General features: G+C 44.6%; 1 protein-coding gene and 1 pseudogene across 3 annotated transcripts; both read right to left on the bottom strand.

The window, feature by feature from the left end:
* Positions 1-205: 205 nt before the first annotated feature.
* Positions 206-9,354, bottom strand: LOC311106290 (protein C3orf33 homolog; annotated as a pseudogene). The gene is made up of 6 exons (XR_014615861.1): positions 9,252-9,354; positions 9,032-9,091; positions 8,165-8,292; positions 3,263-3,462; positions 1,385-1,660; positions 206-591 (listed from the first exon to the last, which is right to left on the bottom strand). The product of XR_014615861.1 is annotated as a protein C3orf33 homolog (transcript).
* A 270-nt stretch (positions 9,355-9,624) lies between these two features.
* Positions 9,625-21,790, bottom strand: LOC311105509 (acetyl-coenzyme A transporter 1-like). 2 transcript variants are annotated; one of them, XM_084147681.1, is made up of 9 exons: positions 21,716-21,790; positions 20,344-20,792; positions 17,164-17,323; positions 16,872-17,067; positions 14,368-14,570; positions 13,615-13,799; positions 13,419-13,539; positions 12,034-12,249; positions 9,625-11,898 (listed from the first exon to the last, which is right to left on the bottom strand). In XM_084147681.1, exons 2-9 carry the CDS (start codon positions 20,748-20,750, stop codon positions 11,731-11,733), a joined length of 1,656 nt encoding a protein of 551 aa, XP_084003807.1. In that variant the 5' UTR covers positions 20,751-20,792; positions 21,716-21,790; the 3' UTR covers positions 9,625-11,730. The 2 variants fall into 2 exon arrangements, with proteins under 2 accessions (XP_084003807.1, XP_084003808.1); XM_084147682.1 differs by lacking the exon at positions 21,716-21,790 and adding an exon at positions 21,543-21,560.
* Between the last annotated feature and the right edge of the window lie 402 nt (positions 21,791-22,192).

Genomic DNA, 22,192 nt, shown 5'->3' with positions numbered 1-22,192 from the left:
AACTTCAACTGTACATATGGGCATCATTTAATACATTAGCATAAAATTACCCTCTATCCAACCAGCGCTTTCTGAGGTACCGCCCCAAAGAGAATTTGTAACCACCCCATCACAATCTCCCATCAAATTTCACAATTGTTTTTACATGCAGCATTACTTATTCATGTTTGATCATCTATAATATTAAAAACAAGGTAGAAATGAATTAACCAATTAATATTTATTTCACAATCAGGTAAATATTCTAAAACATTGCGATTGACTTAGATATGTGGATTTTTCTCACTGGCAAGTTCTTTTTTACATGATCTAATCAAACATCAACAAATGTCTATCCCACGTGTTACGCGGAGTGAAACAGGGGAACCCAAGAGCAGACTCTGATGAATGGAATGAAGTAACCAAGGTATTTACTGAGACACAGGGGGGAGATGGAGTGCAGGTCAGGGGAAACTGCTGGAAGCGGCTGGAGCGAGGGGGGTTGAGACAGGGTGAGCAGGTCCGGAGGGGAATCCAAGGGAGTAGTAGAGTGGGGAATCCAGGACAGAGTAGGAGGATGATGAGACGTGGGACAGGAGACAGGGACCAGAACTGTAGCGGAGAGGAAAACAGGCACAACAGGATCTGATTAGTAACAAACGGCTAGAACCGTAGACTGACTGAGAAGAGATTACGATCTGGCAGTGTGGAAGTGGCAGGACTGAGTATTTGTAGAGGTCTTGATTATGGAACAGGTTGCAGCTGGTGGGGATCTGCTCTGACTCCAGCACGCCTGTCTCCGCCCACACAATCACACGAGAGAGAGAGAGAGAGAGAGAGAGAGAGAGAGAGAGAGAGAGAGAGAGAGAGAGAGAGAGAAAGAGAGAGAGAGAAAGAGGGGGAAAGAGAGAGAGAAAGAGGAGGAAAGAGAGAGAGAAAGAAAGAGGGGGAAAGAGAGAGAGAGAGAACTGGATGAGTGGCGGCAGGTCAAGGAGACACAGGATGAGCAGTAGAGGGCGTTGCAGGAGCAGATGTGACACCACAAAGGAGAACACTTACTGTAAGTAGACCATTTTCTATTCTCTCTGGTCATGTAGTTGCCGTGTCAGTGCGTTTAATCCCCATCGATAAATAAACTTTGATAAATACGTGGGTCAAAGCGTTTTTGTCCCATGTCTATGATTTCCGTCGATACCCCCATTCTTTTGAGAAATCATTTCACACTTTTTCCCGATAAAATATGATTTGCACAGGTAATCGTATGAATATTGTCCATTTCTATTTTGACAGCAATCGGTGAAGTGGCAATTAGTTGACAAATAGATTATCCGCTTCTCAAAAACAGACATGATGGCAGAGCTGTATTCTGAGATGAGCTTGAGTCTTGCTACATTCATGAACTTACTTTCAAACCCACTTGAATCAACCAATCACTGTCAGTCAACCAATCACGTCCACTTGAAGATCCTCCTGATGAGTCTGAGTCAGACAGCCTGTGAGGTCCTCTCCCATAGGCTGTCTTCTTTCCACATGCCCCGCCCCTTCCGCTCAGCCTTGACCTCTGCCCTGAGTAGCCGTTGGTGGAGCCGCAGGACTGGGGGTGGAGTCCAGAGACTGGGACGGTGCGTGCCAGACCCAACCTCAACACCTCGTCATTCAGACACAGACTCCTCAATGACCCCTGGGGGACAGAAAACAGAGTGAGGTTAATAACACATATCTGTAGGTTTCATTGTCTTCAACATTCTGTTAATTAATACAGTCATAAATAACGAGAGTAACAGTGTCCTGAAGACACCAGAGAGTCAGTAACTAACTCATGTTAGTCCAATCAGACAGCAAGGCTGCGTTTACACAGCCAGCCCAATTCTGAAGTTTTTTCCACTAATTGGTCTTTTGACCAATCACATCAGATCGTTTCACATCAGATCTTTTTCAGAGCTGAACTGATTGGTCAAAAGACCAATTAGTGAAAAAGAATATCAGAATTTGGCTGCCTATGTAAACGCAGCCTTACTGAACCTGTTGACAGGTTGACAGACAGTAACTGACCCTGCTAACAGAGACAGACAGTAACTGATCCCGCTAACAGAGACAGACAGTAACCGACCCCGCTAACAGACACCAGACAGTAACTGACCCCGCTAACAGAGAGACAGTAACTGACCCCGCTAACAGACACCAGACAGTAACTGACCCCGCTAACAGACACCAGACAGTAACTGACCCCGCTAACAGAGACAGACAGTAACTGACCCCGCTAACAGAGACAGACAGTAACTGACCCCGCTAACAGAGACAGACAGTAACTGACCCTGCTAACAGACACAGACAGTAACTGACCCTGCTAACAGACACAGACAGTAACTGACCCTGCTAACAGACAGTAACTGACCCTGCTAACAGACAGTAACTGACCCTGCTAACAGACAGTAACTGACCCTGCTAACAGACAGTAACTGACCCTGCTAACAGACACCAGACAGTAACTGACCCTGCTAACAGACACAGACAGTAACTGACCCTGCTAACAGACACAGACAGTAACTGACCCTGCTAACAGACACAGACAGTAACTGACCCTGCTAACAGACACAGACAGTAACTGACCCCGCTAACAGACACAGACAGTAACTGGCCCTGCTAACAGACAGTAACTGACCCTGCTAACAGACACAGACAGTAACGGACCCTGCTAACAGACACAGACAGTAACTGACCCTGCTAACAGACAGACAGTAACTGGCCCTGCTAACAGACAGTAACTGACCCTGCTAACAGACACAGACAGTAACTGACCCTGCTAACAGACACAGACAGTAACTGACCCTGCTAACAGACACAGACAGTAACTGACCCTGCTAACAGACACAAACAGTAACTGGCCCTGCTAACAGACAGTAACTGACCCTGCTAACAGACACAGACAGTAACTGACCCTGCTAACAGACACAGACAGTAACTGACCCCGCTAACAGAGACAGACAGTAACTGACCCTGCTAACAGACACAGACAGTAACTGACCCTGCTAACAGACACAGACAGTAACGGACCCTGCTAACAGACACAGACAGTAACTGACCCCGCTAACAGACACCAGACAGTAACTGACCCCGCTAACAGACACCAGACAGTAACTGACCCTGCTAACAGACACCAGACAGTAACTGACCCTGCTAACAGACAGTAACTGACCCTGCTAACAGACACAGACAGTAACTGACCCTGCTAACAGACACAGACAGTAACTGACCCTGCTAACAGACACAGACAGTAACTGACCCTGCTAACAGACACCAGACAGTAACTGGCCCCGCTAACAGACACCAGACAGTGTAGTGTCTCCTCCTCTCTGCTGAACAGTTTGAACCACACCGTCTGGGCCGGGCTCAGGTGCTGCTCCAGCCACACCCTCCCCTCTGGGGTCAGCTCCACCCCCACCAGGTGCACAGCCAGGGGAAACACACCACCACCACCACCACCTGAAGAGAGAAGACATGCCCAGGTGAGACACGTACAGTACACCTGAGCTAAGGAGTTCTTAACTATGGCTGTGGTCCATTGCATAGACAAGATCGTGACAAACTGAAAGAACAAACAGAAAGACAGACTGTTGGAAGATATAGCAGCAGACATGCACTATGGAAAGATTTACAACTACAGCAGTAGATATACTGTATTACTAAAGGCACAGGAAAGGAAATACATGCAACAACAAAACATGTGGCCAGAGGTCAAGCCTGTGTCGTAAAACAACAGGAACTCAAAAGACACAAAGCTATAGAGAGAGACTTCTAATCTCTTTAACTAGAGGAGAGCTTTGTTAGAAAATCTCCCTGGCCTCGGATGGAGCTGAAAGAGCACTATCTAATACCCTCTAACTCAGTTTGACTGCAGAGAAGAACCGTAACCTAATCCTGCTGCTAGCCTCTTCTCTAACAGGCTTACTATGCTAACTCAGCCTCTTCTCTAACAGGCTTCCTATGCTAACTCAGTCTGATGAAGGGGAGCTAAACTAAATCTTGTAAAAGTGTACGGTCCGGTGCCTCTAAATGTGGACAGAAGGCCTGACACTCACGTTTAGAAACATGTTGGTCTTAATTAGATAAAGATGAAAAAGATGGTGACGGTTTCAGTCACAACGACCTTTATCAGACGTCAAGCCATGATCCAATACCTATCAAATCAAATTCATTGGATTAAAATTGTGTTTACTTTGCTTTTAGGAAAATATATTAAAAACTGTCTCTACAGGAGAGACCAACCATTAGGTTGACTACAATACTTCAGCAAATATCAAAGCCAACCTTCTCTTCCACTAAATCAAACAGCACAGTTAAAGAGAGCAGCAGACGGTCTATGGCTGACACAGTTATGTTAAAGAGAGCAGCAGACGGTTTATGGTTGACACAGATATGTTAAAGAGAGCAGCAGACGGTCTATGGCTGACACAGTTATGTTAAAGAGAGCAGCAGACGGTTTATGGTTGACACAGATATGTTAAAGAGAGCAGCAGACGTTTATGGCTGACACAGTTATGTTAAAGAGAGCAGCAGACGGTTAATGGTTGACAGTTAGGTTAAAGAGAGCAGCAGACGGTCTATGGCTGACACAGTTATGTTAAAGAGAGCAGCAGACGGTCTATGGCTGACACAGTTATGTTAAAGAGAGCAGCAGACGGTCTATGGCTGACAGTTATGTTAAAGAGAGCAGCAGACGGTCTATGGCTGACACAGTTATGTTAAAGAGAGCAGCAGACGGTCTATGGCTGACACAGTTATGTTAAAGAGAGCAGCAGACGGTCTATGGTTGACAATTATGTTAAAGAGAGCAGCAGACGGTCTATGGCTGACACAGTTATGTTAAAGAGAGCAGCAGACGGTCTATGGCTGACAGTTATGTTAAAGAATTCAGTTACACAAAATGCAGTTTTGAAATGAAGGTTGTTATTATTAAGGGAAAACAAAATACAGACCTACATGGCCCTGTGTGAAAAAGTGTTTGCCCCCCCCCCCCTCTGTTATAAAACAACTCAACTGTGGTTTATCACACCTGAGTTCAATTCCTCTAGCCACACCCAGGCCTGATTACTGCCACACCTGTTCTCAATCAAGGAATCACTTAAATAGGACCTGCCTGACAAAGTGAAGTAGACCAAAAGATCCTCAAAAGCTAGACATCATGCTGAGATCCAAAGAAATTCAGGAACAAATGAGAAAGAAAGTAATTAAGATCCATCAGTCTGGAAAAGGTTATAAAGCCATTTCTAAAGCTTTGGGACTCCAGCGAACCACAGTGAGAGCCATTATCCACAAATGGCGAAAACATGGAACAGTGGTGAACCTTCCCAGGAGTGGTCGGCCGACCAAAATTACCCCAAGAGCGCAGCGACGACTCATCCAAGAGGTCACAAAAGACCCCACAACAACATCCAAAGAGCTGCAGGCCTCACTTGCCTCAGTGTTCATGACTCCACCATAAGAAAGAGACTGGGCAGGTGGTTCCAAGACGAAAACCACTGTTGAGCAAAAATAACATTAAGCTCGTCTCATTTTTGCCAGAAAACATCTTGATGATCCCCAAGACCTTTGGGAAAATACTCTGTGGACTGACGAGACAAAAGTTGAACTTTTTGGAAGGTGTGTGTCCCATTACATCTGGCATAAAATTAACACCGCATTTCAGAAAAAGAACATCATACCAACAGTAAAATATGGTGGTGGTAGTGTGATGGTCTGGGCCTGTTTTGCTGCTTCAGGACCTGGAAGACTTGCTGTGATAAATGGAACCATGAATTCTGCTGTCTACCAAAAAATCCTGAAGGAGAATGTCCGGCCATCTGTTCGTGACCTCAAGATGAAGCGAACTTGGGTTCTGCAGCAGGACAATGATCCAAAACACACCAGCAAATCCACCTCTGAATGGCTGAAGGAAAAACAAAATGAAGACTTGAGTGGCCTAGTCAAAGTCCTGACCTGAATCCTATTGAGATGCTGTGGCATGACCTTAAAAAGGCAGTTCATGTTCGAAAACCCTCCAATGTGGCTGAATTACAACAATTCTGCAAAGATGAGTGGGCCAAAATTCCTCCACAGCGCTGTAAAAGACTAATTGTAAGTTATCGCAAACGCTTGATTGCAGTTGTTGCTGCTAAGGGTGGCCCAACCAGTTATTAGGTTGTAGGGGGCAATCACTTTTTCACACAGGGCCATGTGGGTTTGGATTTTGTTTTTCCCTTAATAATAACAACCTTAATTTCAAAACTGCATTTTGTGTTTACTTGTGTTATCTTTGACTAATATTTAAAGTTGTTTGATCTGAAACATTTAAGATTGACAAACATGCAAACGAATAAGAAATCAGGAAGGGGGCAAAACTTTTTCACACCACTGTATGTTAAAGAGAGCAGCAGACTGTCTATGGTTGACAGTTATGTTAAAGAATTCTGTTAATTAATACAGTCATAAAGAACGAGAGTAACAGTGTCCTGAAGACCAGAGAGTCAGTAACTAACTCATGTTAGTCCAATCAGACAGCAAGGCTGCGTTTACACAGCCAGCCCAATTCTGATATTTTTTCCACTAATTGGTCTTTTGACCAATCACATCAGATCGTTTCACATCAGATCGTTTCACATCAGATCTTTTTCAGAGCTGAACTGATTGGTCAAAAGACCAATTAGTGAAAAAGAATATCAGAATTTGGCTGCCTATGTAAACGCAGCCTTACTGATCCTGCTAACAGACACCAGACAGCAACTGACCCTGCTAACAGAGACAGACAGTAACTGACCCTGCTAACAGAGACAGACAGTAACTGACCCCGCTAACAGAGACAGACAGTAACTGACCCCGCTAACAGACACAGACAGTAACTGACCCTGCTAACACAGTAACTGACCCTGCAACCTTCTCTTCCACTAAATCAAACATAATAGTTAAAGCGAGCAGCAGACGGTCTACGGCTGACACAGTTATGTTAAAGACAGCAGCAGACGGTCTATGGCTGACACAGTTATATTAAAGAGAGCAGCAGACGGTCTATGGCTGACAATTATGTTAAAGAAGCAGCAGACGGTCTATGGTTGACACAGTTATGTTAAAGACAGCAGCAGACGGTCTATGGTTGACACAGTTATATTAAAGAGAGCAGCAGACGGTCTATGGCTGACACAGTTATGTTAAAGACAGCAGCAGACGGTCTATGGCTGACACAGTTATGTTAAAGACAGCAGCAGACGGTCTATGGCTGACACAGTTATGTTAAAGACAGCAGCAGATGGTCTATGGCTGACACAGTTATGTTAAAGACAGCAGCAGACGGTCTATGGCTGACACAGTTATGTTAAAGACAGCAGCAGACGGTCTATGGCTGACACAGTTATGTTAAAGACAGCAGCAGACGGTCTATGGTTGACACAGTTATGACACTAATAGCCACAAAGTAATAGATCTGTTTTGATGTGTCCAATAGCTTGGGATTAGTAGAGACATAAATGACTAATTTGGGACAGCTGTGTGAATGATGAGACTTTTCAACAGCTGGGAGGTGAATCCTAATTATCACACTGTAATTGGCCTTTACCCTGTGGGCTCTGTCTGTGTGTTGGAAAGTTGAACGGGAAGTTAACCCATCCATTCTTCCCGTACCTTTAGCCAGCAGGGGGGGAGAGGAGAGGGATGTAGATGGGGGTACCTTTAGCCAGCAGGGGGGAGAGGAGAGGGATGTAGATGGGGGTACCTTTAGCCAGCAGGGGGGAGAGGGGAGGGATGTAGATGGGGGTACCTTTAGCCAGCAGGGGGGGAGAGGGGAGGGAGGTAGATGGGGGTACCTTTAGCCAGCAGGGGGGAGAGGAGAGGGAGGTAGATGGGGGTACCTTTAGCCAGCAGGGGGGAGAGGAGAGGGAGGTAGATGGGGGGTACCTTTAGCCAGCAGGGGGGGAGAGGAGAGGGAGGTAGATGGGGGTACCTTTAGCCAGCAGGGGGGAGAGGAGAGGGAGGTAGATGGGGGTACCTTTAGCCAGCAGGGGGAGAGAGGAGAGGGAGGTAGATGGGGGTACCTTTAGCCAGCAGGGGGGGGGGAGGTAGATGGGGGTACCTTTAGCCAGCAGGGGGAGAGGAGAGGGAGGTAGATGGGGGTACCTTTAGCCAGCAGGGGGGAGGAGAGGGAGGTAGATGGGGGTACCTTTAGCCAGCAGGGGGGAGGAGAGGGAGGTAGATGGGGGTGTACCCCTCCTCCAGGGCTCTCTCTGTGACGGTCTGGACTCTCCCTCTATGAACCTTGCTGGGATCTCAGAGGCCAAACCTAGTGATCTGACGAGGGTGGTGAGGCATGAAAGACCTTGTTAGAAAAGCATTTGTAACTGTTGTAAGTACAATGTGTTGTAATCAGTTACACTGTACCTTCCTATGAAGTCACCATAAAATATTGTTTTGGCAACACAAAATTGGAACCGCTACTAGTATTCTATTACTTAAACAAAACGACACATCATTATTTTACTTAAACAAAACGACAGATAATTATTACTTAAACAAAACGACAGATAATTATCACTTAAACAAAACGACAGATAATTATATTACTTAAACAAAACGACAGATAATTATATTACTTAAACAAAACGACAGATAATTATATTACTTAAACAAAACGACAGATCAGCAGGACACTTCTAAAGGCACGGGATGGAGATTGATGATCTGGTTAAGAAAAGGCTGTAACTAAACAACATCAACTAAGATAAACACATTAGATAAACAGCTCATCAACTGCCACCCTCCGTCATAAATTGACCCTGACCTTATAACCTATGCAGAGCAGCCATCTGGCATTTCATTGAACAAGGCAGAAGGGCTCATCTCATCTCCAGTCTGGTTAAAACGCCACAATCTGTCGGCGTCGTCAAGATAATTCCCTTGACATCGGGCAGACAGAACATTTCGCCCCAGTCTTCAACCAGGGTTTGTGTGAAACCTGACTCGCTACCGCGTCCTGGGGGAACATGCCTGCATCACAGCTCGCTTTTAATGCATAGGCTAAACTATTTACCATTTTAATACTCCTTGATATTACTATTACCCCGGCAATTGCTAGTCCAGTACTGATGTTCTAGAGGTGAAAATAGATAGATGTTAGCCAAAGATGTTGGAATGTGTTAGCTAGACCTTTAGTCTATTTTAACAACAGCTGATTTGCGGTCTCATTTGAACGAACCGTCTAATCCCCGTCAATGCTTGAATTTGCAATTTGTATCCCATTTGGATCTTACCCGGACAATGGTTAAATGATCGTCAGCGAACTGAGAAATTACCGAAATTATGTTTTTAGAAGTTCTTTCTCGTGTCTCTGCCTCACTTCTGGACTCCGGCATGTTGTTGACATGACTAAAAAGACTACAAAAGTCGCTCCGCCCACTAGGTAGTGTAGGTAGCGTGGACCAAAAACCTACAGGACCGTCTGGTGTGGCGTTTTCATAAATGTTTCATTATCTAGTCCTATTGCTGCTAAATTGAATGTTATATATCGTGTATATAAATTACGCATTGCATCAGTTTGGTGTGAGATATGTACCAACATTCTTAGGACTTCACGAAGTACAATATGTTATAGGATTAATCAGACACAAAACCATTTGAAACCACTGTGTGCATATGCATTGTATTACATATATAAGATATATCTATAATATTTTCAATATTACATCTTGGGAATGTTGGTACAAAAGTTCCTCAAAACATTTTACAGCATAGCGTATGTACAAGTCCCATAAGGTACAGTCCAGAGTTTGGGTCCATTCCGTTGAAATTCCAGTCAATTTAGAAAGCAAAACAAAATTTCAATTCCAAATGTTCCTCATGGAACTATTGAAGAGAATGGATTGGAATTGTAGTGTACTTCCCAAACTGACTGGAATGGAAATGGAATTGACCCCAACCCCTGGTACAGTCACCCTGTAATGTCTGAGCTTTTCAACTTAAAAGGGGTCATGTGAACACTGCCCTCAGAGAGGGTAAGGACAACTCCACCACCAAGCAGGTCTTTAAAACCAGCTTTTCTAGTGTGTGTTGGGCATCAAATATTTGTTTGCTGCAGCCCATCCCAAATAATTTGTATTCCATGGGGAATTCAGTAGCTGAACATTCTTTTAAAAAACCCTCCACTGTAGTAATCTTGGAAAATAATGTACAAGCTGAAATTAAGCCAAACCGACATGAAAAAAATGTCCTAAAAATAACCACAAAATTAACATTCATTTCATTTAAATATTTGGCAAATCAAACAAATCATAAATATACAAACATATCCATATGTAAGTGAATGCTGGTAGACTTGTATTGGTAATATTAAAATAACTGTAAAAGTACTGGCACATAAGACATAAAAATGCCATGTACATCCAGCAGCATCACTATCACAAGTTGTAGAATAAACAGAAAGTTAAAAAATGATATGTTCAAGGCTAACAAAAGTTTCAGATACAGTATGAAGGCTTTGCATTGGTGTGGAAACTCAGTGCGTGCTTCCCCCCCCCCCCCCACAAAAGAGAAACACTTGATTTTAGGATCATCTCATTATACCCCAACCCTGACTTTCACCTTTAGAGGAGCTGAGCCACATCTGAATTTGGACCAGCGGTTAGGGACAGAAATGAAGGGAGAAACACGGAATCTGAATGATCAGGGCTTACCACACGTGGATCAATGCAAATGCTTTTGTGCAGCCTGATGTGGAATACAGCAGAGAGACCCAAAACAAAACACAAATTACTTGAATTTCAACAAATACAAAATTATTTATATCAATACAAACAGAACCATTATAGGTGATCCCAGATCCAGACCTGACTGTTTGCTGCCTTCTCCCTTTCACACAACCGCTGAACTCTCATTGCTGGTTTAGAGAAAATACTGTTGTATTCTGAAAATTACAGATATATTTTAATCAGTACTGTTATAGTTTAGGCGTTTCTGTCGAAGGGGCTATGGATTACAATCAATAATACAGATATGATTTCTGACTCCATGTTACAGACAAATTTGACCTATTTATCAACCAGGCCTTGGACTACATCTCAAAAGTTCATATTTAATCATCCATATTTAAACGTACTTTGCTTTTTATGACCATTGATGAAAGCCTTTTCAAATATCAGACAACAACTTTATAAAATCAGAGTCTGAAGAACAGAGCAAGGCACACATAATACAAGTGACATGTCTAGTTAAATAGTTGAAGATACAGAGAATGTGGAATGAGAAGAGGAGAAGCTACTTCCTGGAGTAAATGTTCCTAGCAAGAAGAATAGTTCCTTATTTTTTGTTTCCAATGGGACATATTTGAAGCGGCAGCGACAGAAGTCCTGGTGAAGATGTGATGTTGCAGGGAGGAATTGACTGTTGTTATGGTCCATAAGTCTTGTGGGGGCCGGACCACAGCTACAGTTATGTTAAAGAAAGAAAAAGTGCTGAAGGAGGATATATACACTGAGCAGAGGCAGAGAAGGGTGGGGAGAAGGGAGGAAAGGAGGGGAGAAGGGAGGAAAGGAGGGGAGATGAAAGAGGGAGAAGGGGGGAGAGAGAGTGACTGAGACGAACAGAGAGGCAGAGAGAGGGACATAGGAAGACAAACAGAAAGTGAGCGAGAGGAACAGATAAGAGGAAGCTTTTATATCAAACTGTAGCTGTCTGGCGATCGGCCTTGCTGGGGTGAGAAAGGGGTTGTGCAGGTCAAGAGCCGGGTGAACGTTGTCATTGGCCGATCCTGCACCGCCACGCTGCAGGGCTCTGGTCCTGTAGCCTTATCATCCTCTTCCCTAGCCACACCCACCACGCTAGTCCTATCACCACACACACCACCGACTCCACATAGTAACCATCCAACGACGTCACACACAGACCGCCCTCCTTAACACACAGCTGAGGGGGGAGGCGAGGGAGACAGAAAGAGACACGTTTAAGAGAAGTGTTTCCACAAAAGTCACATCATAGCTATTCAATGTACTACGACATTACAATTGAGATAACTGTCTGGTAATTCTCTCTCCCACTTACCCCTGCCTCCTCTGGGGAGCCACAGCTCTGCCCAGCAGCTCCCTGGCACTCCTTAGAGGTGAGTGGGTCGACCATCCACAGTGCCAGGGTGGAGGGCCAATTGCCCCCTAGGTTGGTGACTGTGTTCAGCAGGGTCATGTAGGTCCCACCGATCATTGGGTCACTCACTTTAGCATGGAAAGCCATACAGGCCACATACATGCTGTACAGCGCCACCTTTGGGTAAGGAGGGGAAAAGCAGGAGTTTGAGAAAAAAATGTAAGTGTGTGGATCAAGTGGTTATATAGTGGCCTTATTTCACATTGAAGAGCAGAGAAAGGGAGGTGTAGGGAGAGAGAGAGCAGAGAGTAGAGAGCAGAGAAAGGGAGGTGTAGGGAGAGAGAGAGCAGAGAGTAGAGAGCAGAGAAAGGGAGAGAGCAGAGAAAGGGAGGTGTAGGGAGAGAGAGAGCAGAGAGAGAGCAGAGAAAGGGAGGTGTAGGGAGAGAGAGAGAGCAGAGAGAGAGCAGAGAAAGGGAGAGAGCAGAGAAAGGGAGGTGTAGGGAGAGAGAGAGCAGAGAGAGAGCAGAGAAAGGGAGGTGTAGGGAGAGAGAGAGCAGAGAGTAGAGAAAGGGAGAGAGCAGAGAAAGGGAGGTGTAGGGAGAGAGAGAGCAGAGAGAGAGCAGAGAAAGGGAGGTGTAGGGAGAGAGAGAGCAGAGAGAGAGCAGAGAAAGGGAGGTGTAGGGAGAGAGAGAGAGAGAGCAGAGAAAGGGAGAGAGCAGAGAAAGGGAGGTGTAGAGAGAGAGAAGAGAAAGGGAGAGAGCAGAGAAAGGGAGGTGTAGAGAGAGAGAGAGAGAGAGAGAGAGCAGAGAGTAGAGAGCAGAGAAAGGGAGAGAGCAGAGAAAGGGAGGTGTAGAGAGAGAGAGAGAGAGAGAGAGAGAGCAGAGAGTAGAGAGCAGAGAAAGGGAGAGAGCAGAGAAAGGGAGGTGTAGAGAGAGAGAGAGAGAGAGAGAGAGAGCAGAGAAAGGGAGAGAGCAGAAATAGGGAGGTGTAGAGAGAGAGAAGAGAAAGGGAGAGAGCAGAGAAAGGGAGGTGTAGGGAGAGAGAGCAGAGAAAGAGAGAGAGCAGAGAAAGGGAGGTGTAGGGAGAGAGAGAGAGAGAGCAGAGAAAGGGAGAGAGCAGAGAAAGGGAGGTGTAGGGAGAGAGAGAGCAGAGAGAGAGAGCAGAGAAAGGGAGGTGTAGGGAGAGCGAGAGAGAGCAGAGAAAGGGAGGTGCAGAGAGAGAGAGAGAGAGAGCAGAGAAAGGGAGAGAGCAGAGAAAGGGAGGTGTAGGGAGAGAGAGAGAGAGAGAGAGAGCAGAGAAAGGGTAATAGAGAGACAACAGAGATGAGATAGTGTGAGTAGTGTTACCTGATGCAGTGCGTAGCTGAACAGTACTATAGAGTAGTAGTAGAGGGGGAATCCCCCTCCATCCTGCTTTAAACTGGGAGTCCACCACACCAGCAGGGCATACTCCAGACCTATCAACAACCTACACACGGAAACACAAATGTATGGGAAAAGTGTGTGTGTGTGTGTGCGCGCGCGAGTGCGTGTGTGTGCATACCTGAAGGGAAAGGCCTTGTAGAAGACGTCTAGTGGTCGTGGTCCTGCAGTGTATTTACTGATGATGAGTGGTAGTAGTATCTGAAGTGGAACCATTGGGACTGCCAGTAACGCCAGCTGCTCTTTGGGAACACCTGCCTCCACCAGCTTCAGACCTGTCACTGCGTCTGCCGCAGAGAAGCCCATCTGGAGACACACAGACAGACAGACCGCTAAGTCCTTTACAGTGACTGGGTTAGATACAGCAGGTGAGCTAGGCTAATTGTCCAATGCAGGTTGGTTAAGATGTAGACACCTCGGAAGTTAGTGGTAGGCTACACAGGGTGACTACAGTCGGTGGGCCAGTAACCTGACTGGGTTACATTCAGCACTGGCATGCAGAGAAGTTGTAGATATACCTTAGCAGTGGCCAGCAGAGGGTGAACACAGTGGGTCGGTCCTTAAAGGGATACTTCGGGATGTTGGCAACGAGGCCATTTATCTACGCCCCCAGAGCCAGATGAACTCGTGGATACCATTTTTATGTCTCTGTGTCCAGTATGAAGGAAGTTAAGAGGTAGTTTCACGAGCCAATGCTAACTAGCGTTAGTGCAATGACTGGAAGTCTATGGTATCTGCTAGCATGCTACATAAACATTTTATCCACAAGTTCATCTGACTCTGGGGAAGTAGATAAAGGGCCTCGTTGCCAAAATCCCGACGTATCCCTTTAACCTGACTGGGTGACGTGTGTAGTAAGCTGTATCGCAGGTACCTTAGCCGTGAGCAGCAGGCTACAGAAGGTGAACACGGCAGGCATCTTGATGATGGAGACCAGCAGCTTGTATGTTTCCATGACGCTCTGCGTCTCCTCCCGGACCTTCCTCTTCCCATGCTGTCCCCTGGCGTTCTCCTTCTTCATAATGGCCACCAGCGTGGTCGACACCAGGAACACCACGCCCCAGAAAAACAGGAATTCTGCGCCACGGGAGCCAATCACAGACAACGACAACGTTACCGAGTGATTACAACAGCAGGGCAATGGGATATGACAATCAAGGTTAATTCACCCATCTTCTATAGCAAGGCACAGCCTGTTGATTGCCACAGCTGTACTGGAAATCATCAGCCAAAAGTTCACTCCAAAACCAGTTTATTTTCTCTCACTTCAGCTCAAAAACCGCCAAATTGATCACATGACCAATATCTGCACTATGATTGGAGGATTCCCCCAAAATTGCCCACTAGGTGACACTGCCACAAACATTTCCCCAGATAATAAAAAGTTGTTGGGCCTAAAGTAATTGCCACTGTATCAATGTTCTAAAATGGAAGAAAATGCACGCCTGGTACACCTTAGCAAGGTTCAGACTGCCAGGACAAAGTGAACGTTGATTATAGCATTATATGGAAATCAAGAGGTTACAAGGGAACAAAAATCACTAATTGTTCTACAATTCTTATACCATCGTCTTTAGCAACCATTGTTTACTCAGGGCAAGATGAACAAATGCAAATCCTGGCCAACGGACATTCCCTCTTCAGCAGGGACGGGTTCATTGAGCTTTGCATGTCTGTAATTGTACTTAATACAGCTGACTGTAGCAAGATTAAACTATATATCTGGATTACCGCTCTTCTTCCTGCTTCATAGATGACCTTCTTCCTGCTTCATAGATGACCTTCTTCCTGCTTCATAGATGACCTTCTTCCTGCTTCATATATGACCTTCTTCCTGCTTCATGTATGACCTTCTTCCCGCTTCATATATGACCTTCTCCCTGCTTCATACATTACATTCTTCCCGCTTCATAGATGATCTTCTCCCCGCTTCACAGATTACATTATTCCCGCTTCACAGATGACCTTCTCTCCGCTTCATACATTACCTTCTTCCCGCTTCATATATGACCTTCTCCCTGCTTCATATATGACCTTCTCCCGCTTCATATACAACCTTCTTCCCGCTTCATATATGACCTTCTTCTCGCTTCATAGATGACCTTCCTTCTCCCCGCTTCATATATGATCTTCTCCCCGCTTCACATATTACATTATTCCCGCTTCACATACGACCTTCTCTCCGCTTCATACATGACCTTCTTCCTGCTTCATATATGACCTTCCTTCTTCCCGCTTCATATGTTACTTTCTTCTCGCTTCATAGATGACCTTCTTCCTTCTTCCCGCTTCATAGATGATATTCTCCCGCTTCACATATTACATTATTCCCGCTTCACATATGACCTTCTCTCCGCTTCATACATGACCTTCTTCCCGCTTCATATATGACTGTCTCCCTGCTTCATATATGACCTTCTCCCTGCTTCATAGATGACCTTCCCGCTTCATATATGACCTTCTTCCCGCTTCATATATGACCTTCTTCCCGCTTCATATATGACCTTCTTCCTGCTTCGCATATTACCTTCTTCCCGCTTCATAGATGACCTTATTCCCGCTTCATAGATTACCTTCTTCCCACTTCATAGATGACCTTCCTTCTTCCCGCTTCATAGATGACCTTCCTTCTTCCCGCTTCATAGATTACCTTCTTCCCGCTTCATAGATGACCTTCTTCCCGCTTCATATATGACCTTCTTCCTGCTTCATAGATTACCTTCTTCCCGCTTCATAGATGACCTTCTTCCTGCTTCATAGATGACCTTCCTTCTTCCCGCTTCATAGATGACCTTCTCGCTTCATAGATGACCTTCCTGCTTCATAGATTACCTTCTTCCTGCTTCATAGATGACCTTCCTTCTTCCCGCTTCATAGATGACCTTCTCACTTCATAGATGACCTTCCTTCTTCCCGCTTCATAGATGACCTTCTCACTTCATAGATGACCTTCCTGCTTCATATATTACCTTCTCCCGCTTCATAGATTACCTTATTCTCTGCTTTCTCATATTTTTTTTACCTCCCTCCCTCCCTACCTGACAGAGTAACAATCCCATTCTCTCACCCTCCCTCCCTCCCTTCCTGACAGTGTAACAATCCCATTCTCTCTCTCTCCCTCCCTCCGTAGCTGACAGTGTCACGATGCCAGTCTCTCTCTCTCTCTCCCTCCGTAGCTGACAGTGTCACGATGCCAGTCTCTCTCTCTCCCTCCCTCCATACCTGACAGTGTAACGATGCCAGTCTCTCTCTCCCTCCCTCCCTCCCTCCATACCTGACAGTGTAACGATGCCAGTCTCTCTCTCCCTCCCTCCCTCCCTCCCTCCCTCCATACCTGACAGTGTCACGATGCCAGTCTCTCTCTCCCTCCCTCCATACCTGACAGTGTAACGATGCCAGTCTCTTTAGGCTGTGCTCTCAGGTATTTGTTGCAGAAGTCCGCTGACTCCAGGGCCAGGAAGAGCACGTTGCCTAGGAAATAGCCAGCAGTCTGTCCCACAGAGTTACAGGTGGAGGCATAGCCCACGTTCTCCCGAGACAGCATGGTCAGAGCCCAGCCATCCACTGCTATGTCCTGGGATCAGGAATGGGGAAATAAAGTCATGTATCACAATAACTTGGAGTGAGTGAGTGAGTGAGTGAGTGAGTGAGTGAGTGTGTGTGTGTGTACCTGGGTAGCTGCCAGAAAGGCCAGCATGAAGAACACCACCGTCAGGGTCACCACGTCTGGGCCCCGCCCCTCATCACTTTCCAGCAGCGTATCCACGGTAACCGACAGGTACAGCATGAAGAGACCCAGCAGGTACTGGGTGGGAACCAGCCACGACTTCCTGAGAGGCAGAGAGGAGATCACAAGGCTTTGACTCATTTGATTGCAACAGTCAACACATCAGACACAATACAATTCATCAAGTAAACATACACTGAGTGTACAAAACATTAAGAACACCTGCTCTTTCCATGACAGACTGACCAGGTGAATCCTGGTGAAAGCTACGATAACTTATTGATGTCACTTGTTAAATCCACTTCAAATCAGTGTAGATAAAGGGGAGGAGACTGGTTAAGGAAGGATTTTTTAGCCTAGAGACAATTGAGACATGGATTGTGTATGTGCGCCATTCAGAGGGTGAATGGGCAAGACAAAAGATTTAAGTGCCTTTGAACGGGGTATGGTAGTAGGTGCAAGGCGCATCGGTTTGTGTCAAGAACTACACCGCTACTGGGTTTTTCATGCTCAACAGTTACCTGTGTGTATCAAGAATGGTCCACCACCCAAAGGACATCCAGCCAACTTGACTCAACTGTGGGAAGCATTGGAGTCAACATAGGCCAACATCCTTGTGGAACACTTTTGATACCTTGTAGAGTCCATGCCCTGACAAATTAAGGCTGTTCTGAAGGCAAAATGGGGGGTGCAACTTAAATATTAGGAAGGTATTCCTAATGTTTGGTAAACTCAGTGTTAGGGCTGACCCCATTTAGTTGACTGGTTGATTGTTTGGTCGATAGGCTGTTGGTTGACCCAGATTTCTTTAGTCCAGCAGTCGCCCCCCAAAAAATGTTTCATGACGCACAAGTCACCTGTCTGATTCACGCATGTCTCAGTGGACTGATCCATTGTGGAGGCCACAGGGACGGCACAGTCCATCACTCTAAGACATGATACTGAAATTGTATATGGTTATATTATGTAAAAATAATTGTGCAACACTAATAAATCTAATATTATTTTTAGAACAATTGCTCTTTCTCCCGCGTTGGATACGGTCGCTGTCCGCGGTTCTGAAACATAATCTTCAGTGCGCTGCAGAATTGGCGCCTTTCCCTATGTTGCTATGTGCATAATAGCAAAGTTAACCAGCGTATTGGGATTGAGAACAATGTGGTGGAGGCAGCAGCAGCAGAGATGAGGAAACAGCCCTTGCCTTAGCCTAATTGTCTAAGACAATTGAGAGAGAAAACCCCAACTTAATTAGGTCTATAATTAATAGCCTAACTGTTAAATGTGCCTGGCTTTATACATAATCCATATAGAGTACCAGTCAAAAGTTTGGACACACCTACTCATTTTCTTTATTTGTACTATTTTCTACATTGTAGAATAATAGTGAAGACATCAAAACCATGAAATAACACATTTGGAATCATGTAGTAAACAAATCAAAATATTTTATATATTTGACATTCTTCAAAGTAGCCACCCTTTGCCTTGATAACAGCATTGCATACTCTTGGCATTCTCTCAACCAGCTTCATGAGGTAGTCACCTGGAATGCATTTCAATTAACAGGTGTGCCTTGTTAACCTCTACGGAATCGGTGTCCCGTATACGGGACAGTTGAGCTAACGTGCGCTAATGTGATTAGCATGATTTTTGTAAGTAACAACAAAATCTCCAGGACATAGACATGTCTAATATGGGCAGAAAGCTTAAATTCTTGTTAATCTAACTGCACTGTCCAATTTACAATAAGTATTACAGTGAAAAAATACCATGCTATTGTTTGAGGAGAGTGCACAACAACAAAAAACGTATCACGGCAACTGGTTTGATACATTCACCTCTGAAGGTAAATAATGTACTTACATTCAGTAATCTTGCTCTGATTTGTCATCCTAAGGGTCCCAGAGATAAAATGTAGCATAGTTTTGTTTTATAAAATCCATTTTTATATTCAAATGTAGGAACTGGGTTCTACAGTTTGAACCCCTGCTGTCTCTGGCTCCACACCCACCCCGCCCGGCCATCTAGATGTGTGAAAATCAGCGTATAAGCGAATTATCCATCATGTATGACATTCCTGGGAGTGTGTAAACTTACAAAAATGATATGGTAATTCAAAATGTATGTTCTCTATAGTTATGTACTTGAAAATGTATCAATTGACCAATTCGGCACATTTGGGCAGACTTGATACAAAATAGTCCAGTATTGCGATGCTTCACTGGATCAATCTGAAATGTTGCACGCACACTGCTGCCATCTAGTGGCCAAAATCGAATAAAAAAATTGAAAACGCATGTTTTTATGTTTGTATTATCTTTCACCAGATCTAATGTGTTATATTCTCCTACATTAATTTCACATTTCCTCAAACTTCAAAGTGTTTCCTTTCAAATGGTATCAAGAATATGCATATCCTTGCTTCAGGTCCTGAGCTACAAGCAGTTAGATTTGGGTATGTCATTTTGGGCAAAAATTGAAAAAGAAAGGTCAGATCCTTAAGAGGTTAATTTGTGGAATTTATTTCCTTCTTAATGCGTTTTAGCCAATCAGTTGTGTTGTGACAAGGTAGGGGTGGTATACAGAAGATAGCCCTATTTGGTAAAAGACCAAGTCCATATTATGGCAAGAACAGCTCAAATAAGCAAAGAGAAATCTCAACATCAACTGTTCAGAGGAGACTGCGTGAATCGGGCCTTCACGGTCGAATTGCTGCAAAGAAACCACTACTAAAGGACACCAATAAGAAGATGAGACTTGCTTGGGCCAAGAAACACGAGCAATGGACATTAGACCGGTGGAAATCTGTCCTTTGGTCTGTTGAGTCCAAATTTGAGTCACACAGGCACTCGCTGTCATTTTTTTAACACAGTGTGACCATCGGGCTCTTACTTGAGTAATTTGTGTGTCTTAATTATTTAATCAAACAGTGTGCTTAAAGCATCAGACATATGTCGTTGATTTTATTCAAACACATAGGGTGTGTGTCTATATATGGAAAAATATGTTTAAACATTTCAACCAATCGATTGGTCAAAAGAACAGGACGACTCTCGGTCGACCAAGATTTGTTTTAGTCGGGGACTACTCAGTGTATATCGGTCTTATAAATCATTGTCTTACCTGCGTCCAAACCGGGTCAGGTAGAGCGCATCGACCAGAGGGGCCCAAAGCAGCTTGAGACTGAAGGGCCAGAAGACAAAGCTGAAGAAGGCCTGGTCCTTGTAGCTGACGTTCTTCCCCTGCAGGATGAGAGGGATGCTCCCAGCTAGGCCCAGAGGGATGCCCTGGAGGACATAAAGGAAGAGCAGCAGAGACACGTTCCCCAGCTCCCCTCTGATCCCAGGCTTCACCCTGGGATGTCCGTTGTCCTCTGCGTCGTATCCTTGGTGCAGCACCTCCCCCTCCACCTCCATGTCCATGTCAGGGGTAGTGTTGCAAACCCTGTCCCCGTCCCTCATGTCCCCCTGGGGGACAGCGGGCTTCCTCTGCCGCCCGTTCTTATGTGTGACTGAGTCAGAGAGCTCCATTGTGGAGCTGCGGGCATCAAACCAGCTGTACCCTCTGGAAACCTGGAGAGGAAGGAAGCAGGCAGGGTTTAGTCAATTTGTAGTAGGAAAATATCTGCAGTGTTCTACCCCTCACATTTTTGTGTTTTCAGATGGGTTACTCTAGGCAGCGAGACCTCCCTTCAAGAATGTCCATTGTTGACACCTTTCTGAGATTCTCTTTTTGTCCTGGATGAGGTCCTAGCAACACCAGCTAGTGCCTATCATCAAAAGTGGTCAGCTTCTGCATAAACAAGGTTGCTAGCTAGACGTCTTAATCCAGACAAATGGGAGAGAGAACGCATAAATGTTGAATAATCATCGTGACAAAGCATGTTCAGCTGTACTGTCAAACACCCCCTCAGTTAGTTACTAGTTGACTCAGCCCAAGCAGGCACCAGGAAACTGATGACGTAGGTGGGAATCAAAACAACGCAGTGCCATGACACATCGACAGGTTTAAAATATATATATATCAACTAAGGAAATCTTATATAATCAACACAGCAGAATATTATTCAGATTGCTAGAATACATGATGAAGCCGCACTGGCATGAGACAGCAAAGCAAACGTGTTGGCTAACTAACAGTAACGTTACTATCTGGATCAGAATAACAAAGTCACAGAATAGGAAGTCACAAAACATCGGCGAACAAAAAGGCAATGTGAATTCAATAAATATTGGTTAAAAAGGTAATTGGAGCTCAAACAGATGATTGATGAGATATGACAAGATAAGCATGTTAGCTAGCTATCATAACGTTAACGTTACCGTTCCCTTGTGACATGCGACGCCACATGACGAAACCAAATAATGAATGATTAATGAATGAATGAATGTCTATCTCCATTGAAACAATGGATTGTAGTGAATTAGACAGCAAACGTTGCCTTGCACTATGTATGAATTGCATTTAATAAGGTAAAAAAAACAGAAATAGCTACCTATTTAGCCTTCACCCGCTAACATTGGTAAATTGTTTAGCATTGGACCAGGAAGTGTCTTTGTGTAACGTCGAAATGTGTCCGAGTGCTTCAAGTGACGTGTCAAAATTATTGTACTTTCTGTTCCGCTTGGATCTGCATACACATTTTTATTCCGTTCATGTGGTTCCATATGCCCTATTGTCACTCACTGCAGTTGCAAACGTTAATAATAATAATAATAATAATAATAATAATAATAATAATAATAATAACAATAATAATATATATATGTATATATATATATATATATGTATATATAATAGCTCATCTCTTTTAACTATTTGTTACACATTACATAGCTAATTTTTGTAATAGATTGTGACTAATAATTAGAGGGCCATGGATTTATAAGGCACTGTGCAAGTGACCACACTCATTCCTTTCACTTCTTGAGCTGCCATGTACAACAAGTCACAAACACACACACACACACAC

This window comes from Coregonus lavaretus (assembly GCF_964263955.1).
Source record: "Coregonus lavaretus genome assembly, chromosome: 30".
Lineage (NCBI taxonomy): Eukaryota > Metazoa > Chordata > Actinopteri > Salmoniformes > Salmonidae > Coregonus > Coregonus lavaretus.
Note: the sequence above shows the minus strand (reverse complement) of the source record. Positions and strands in the feature narration are given on the sequence as shown.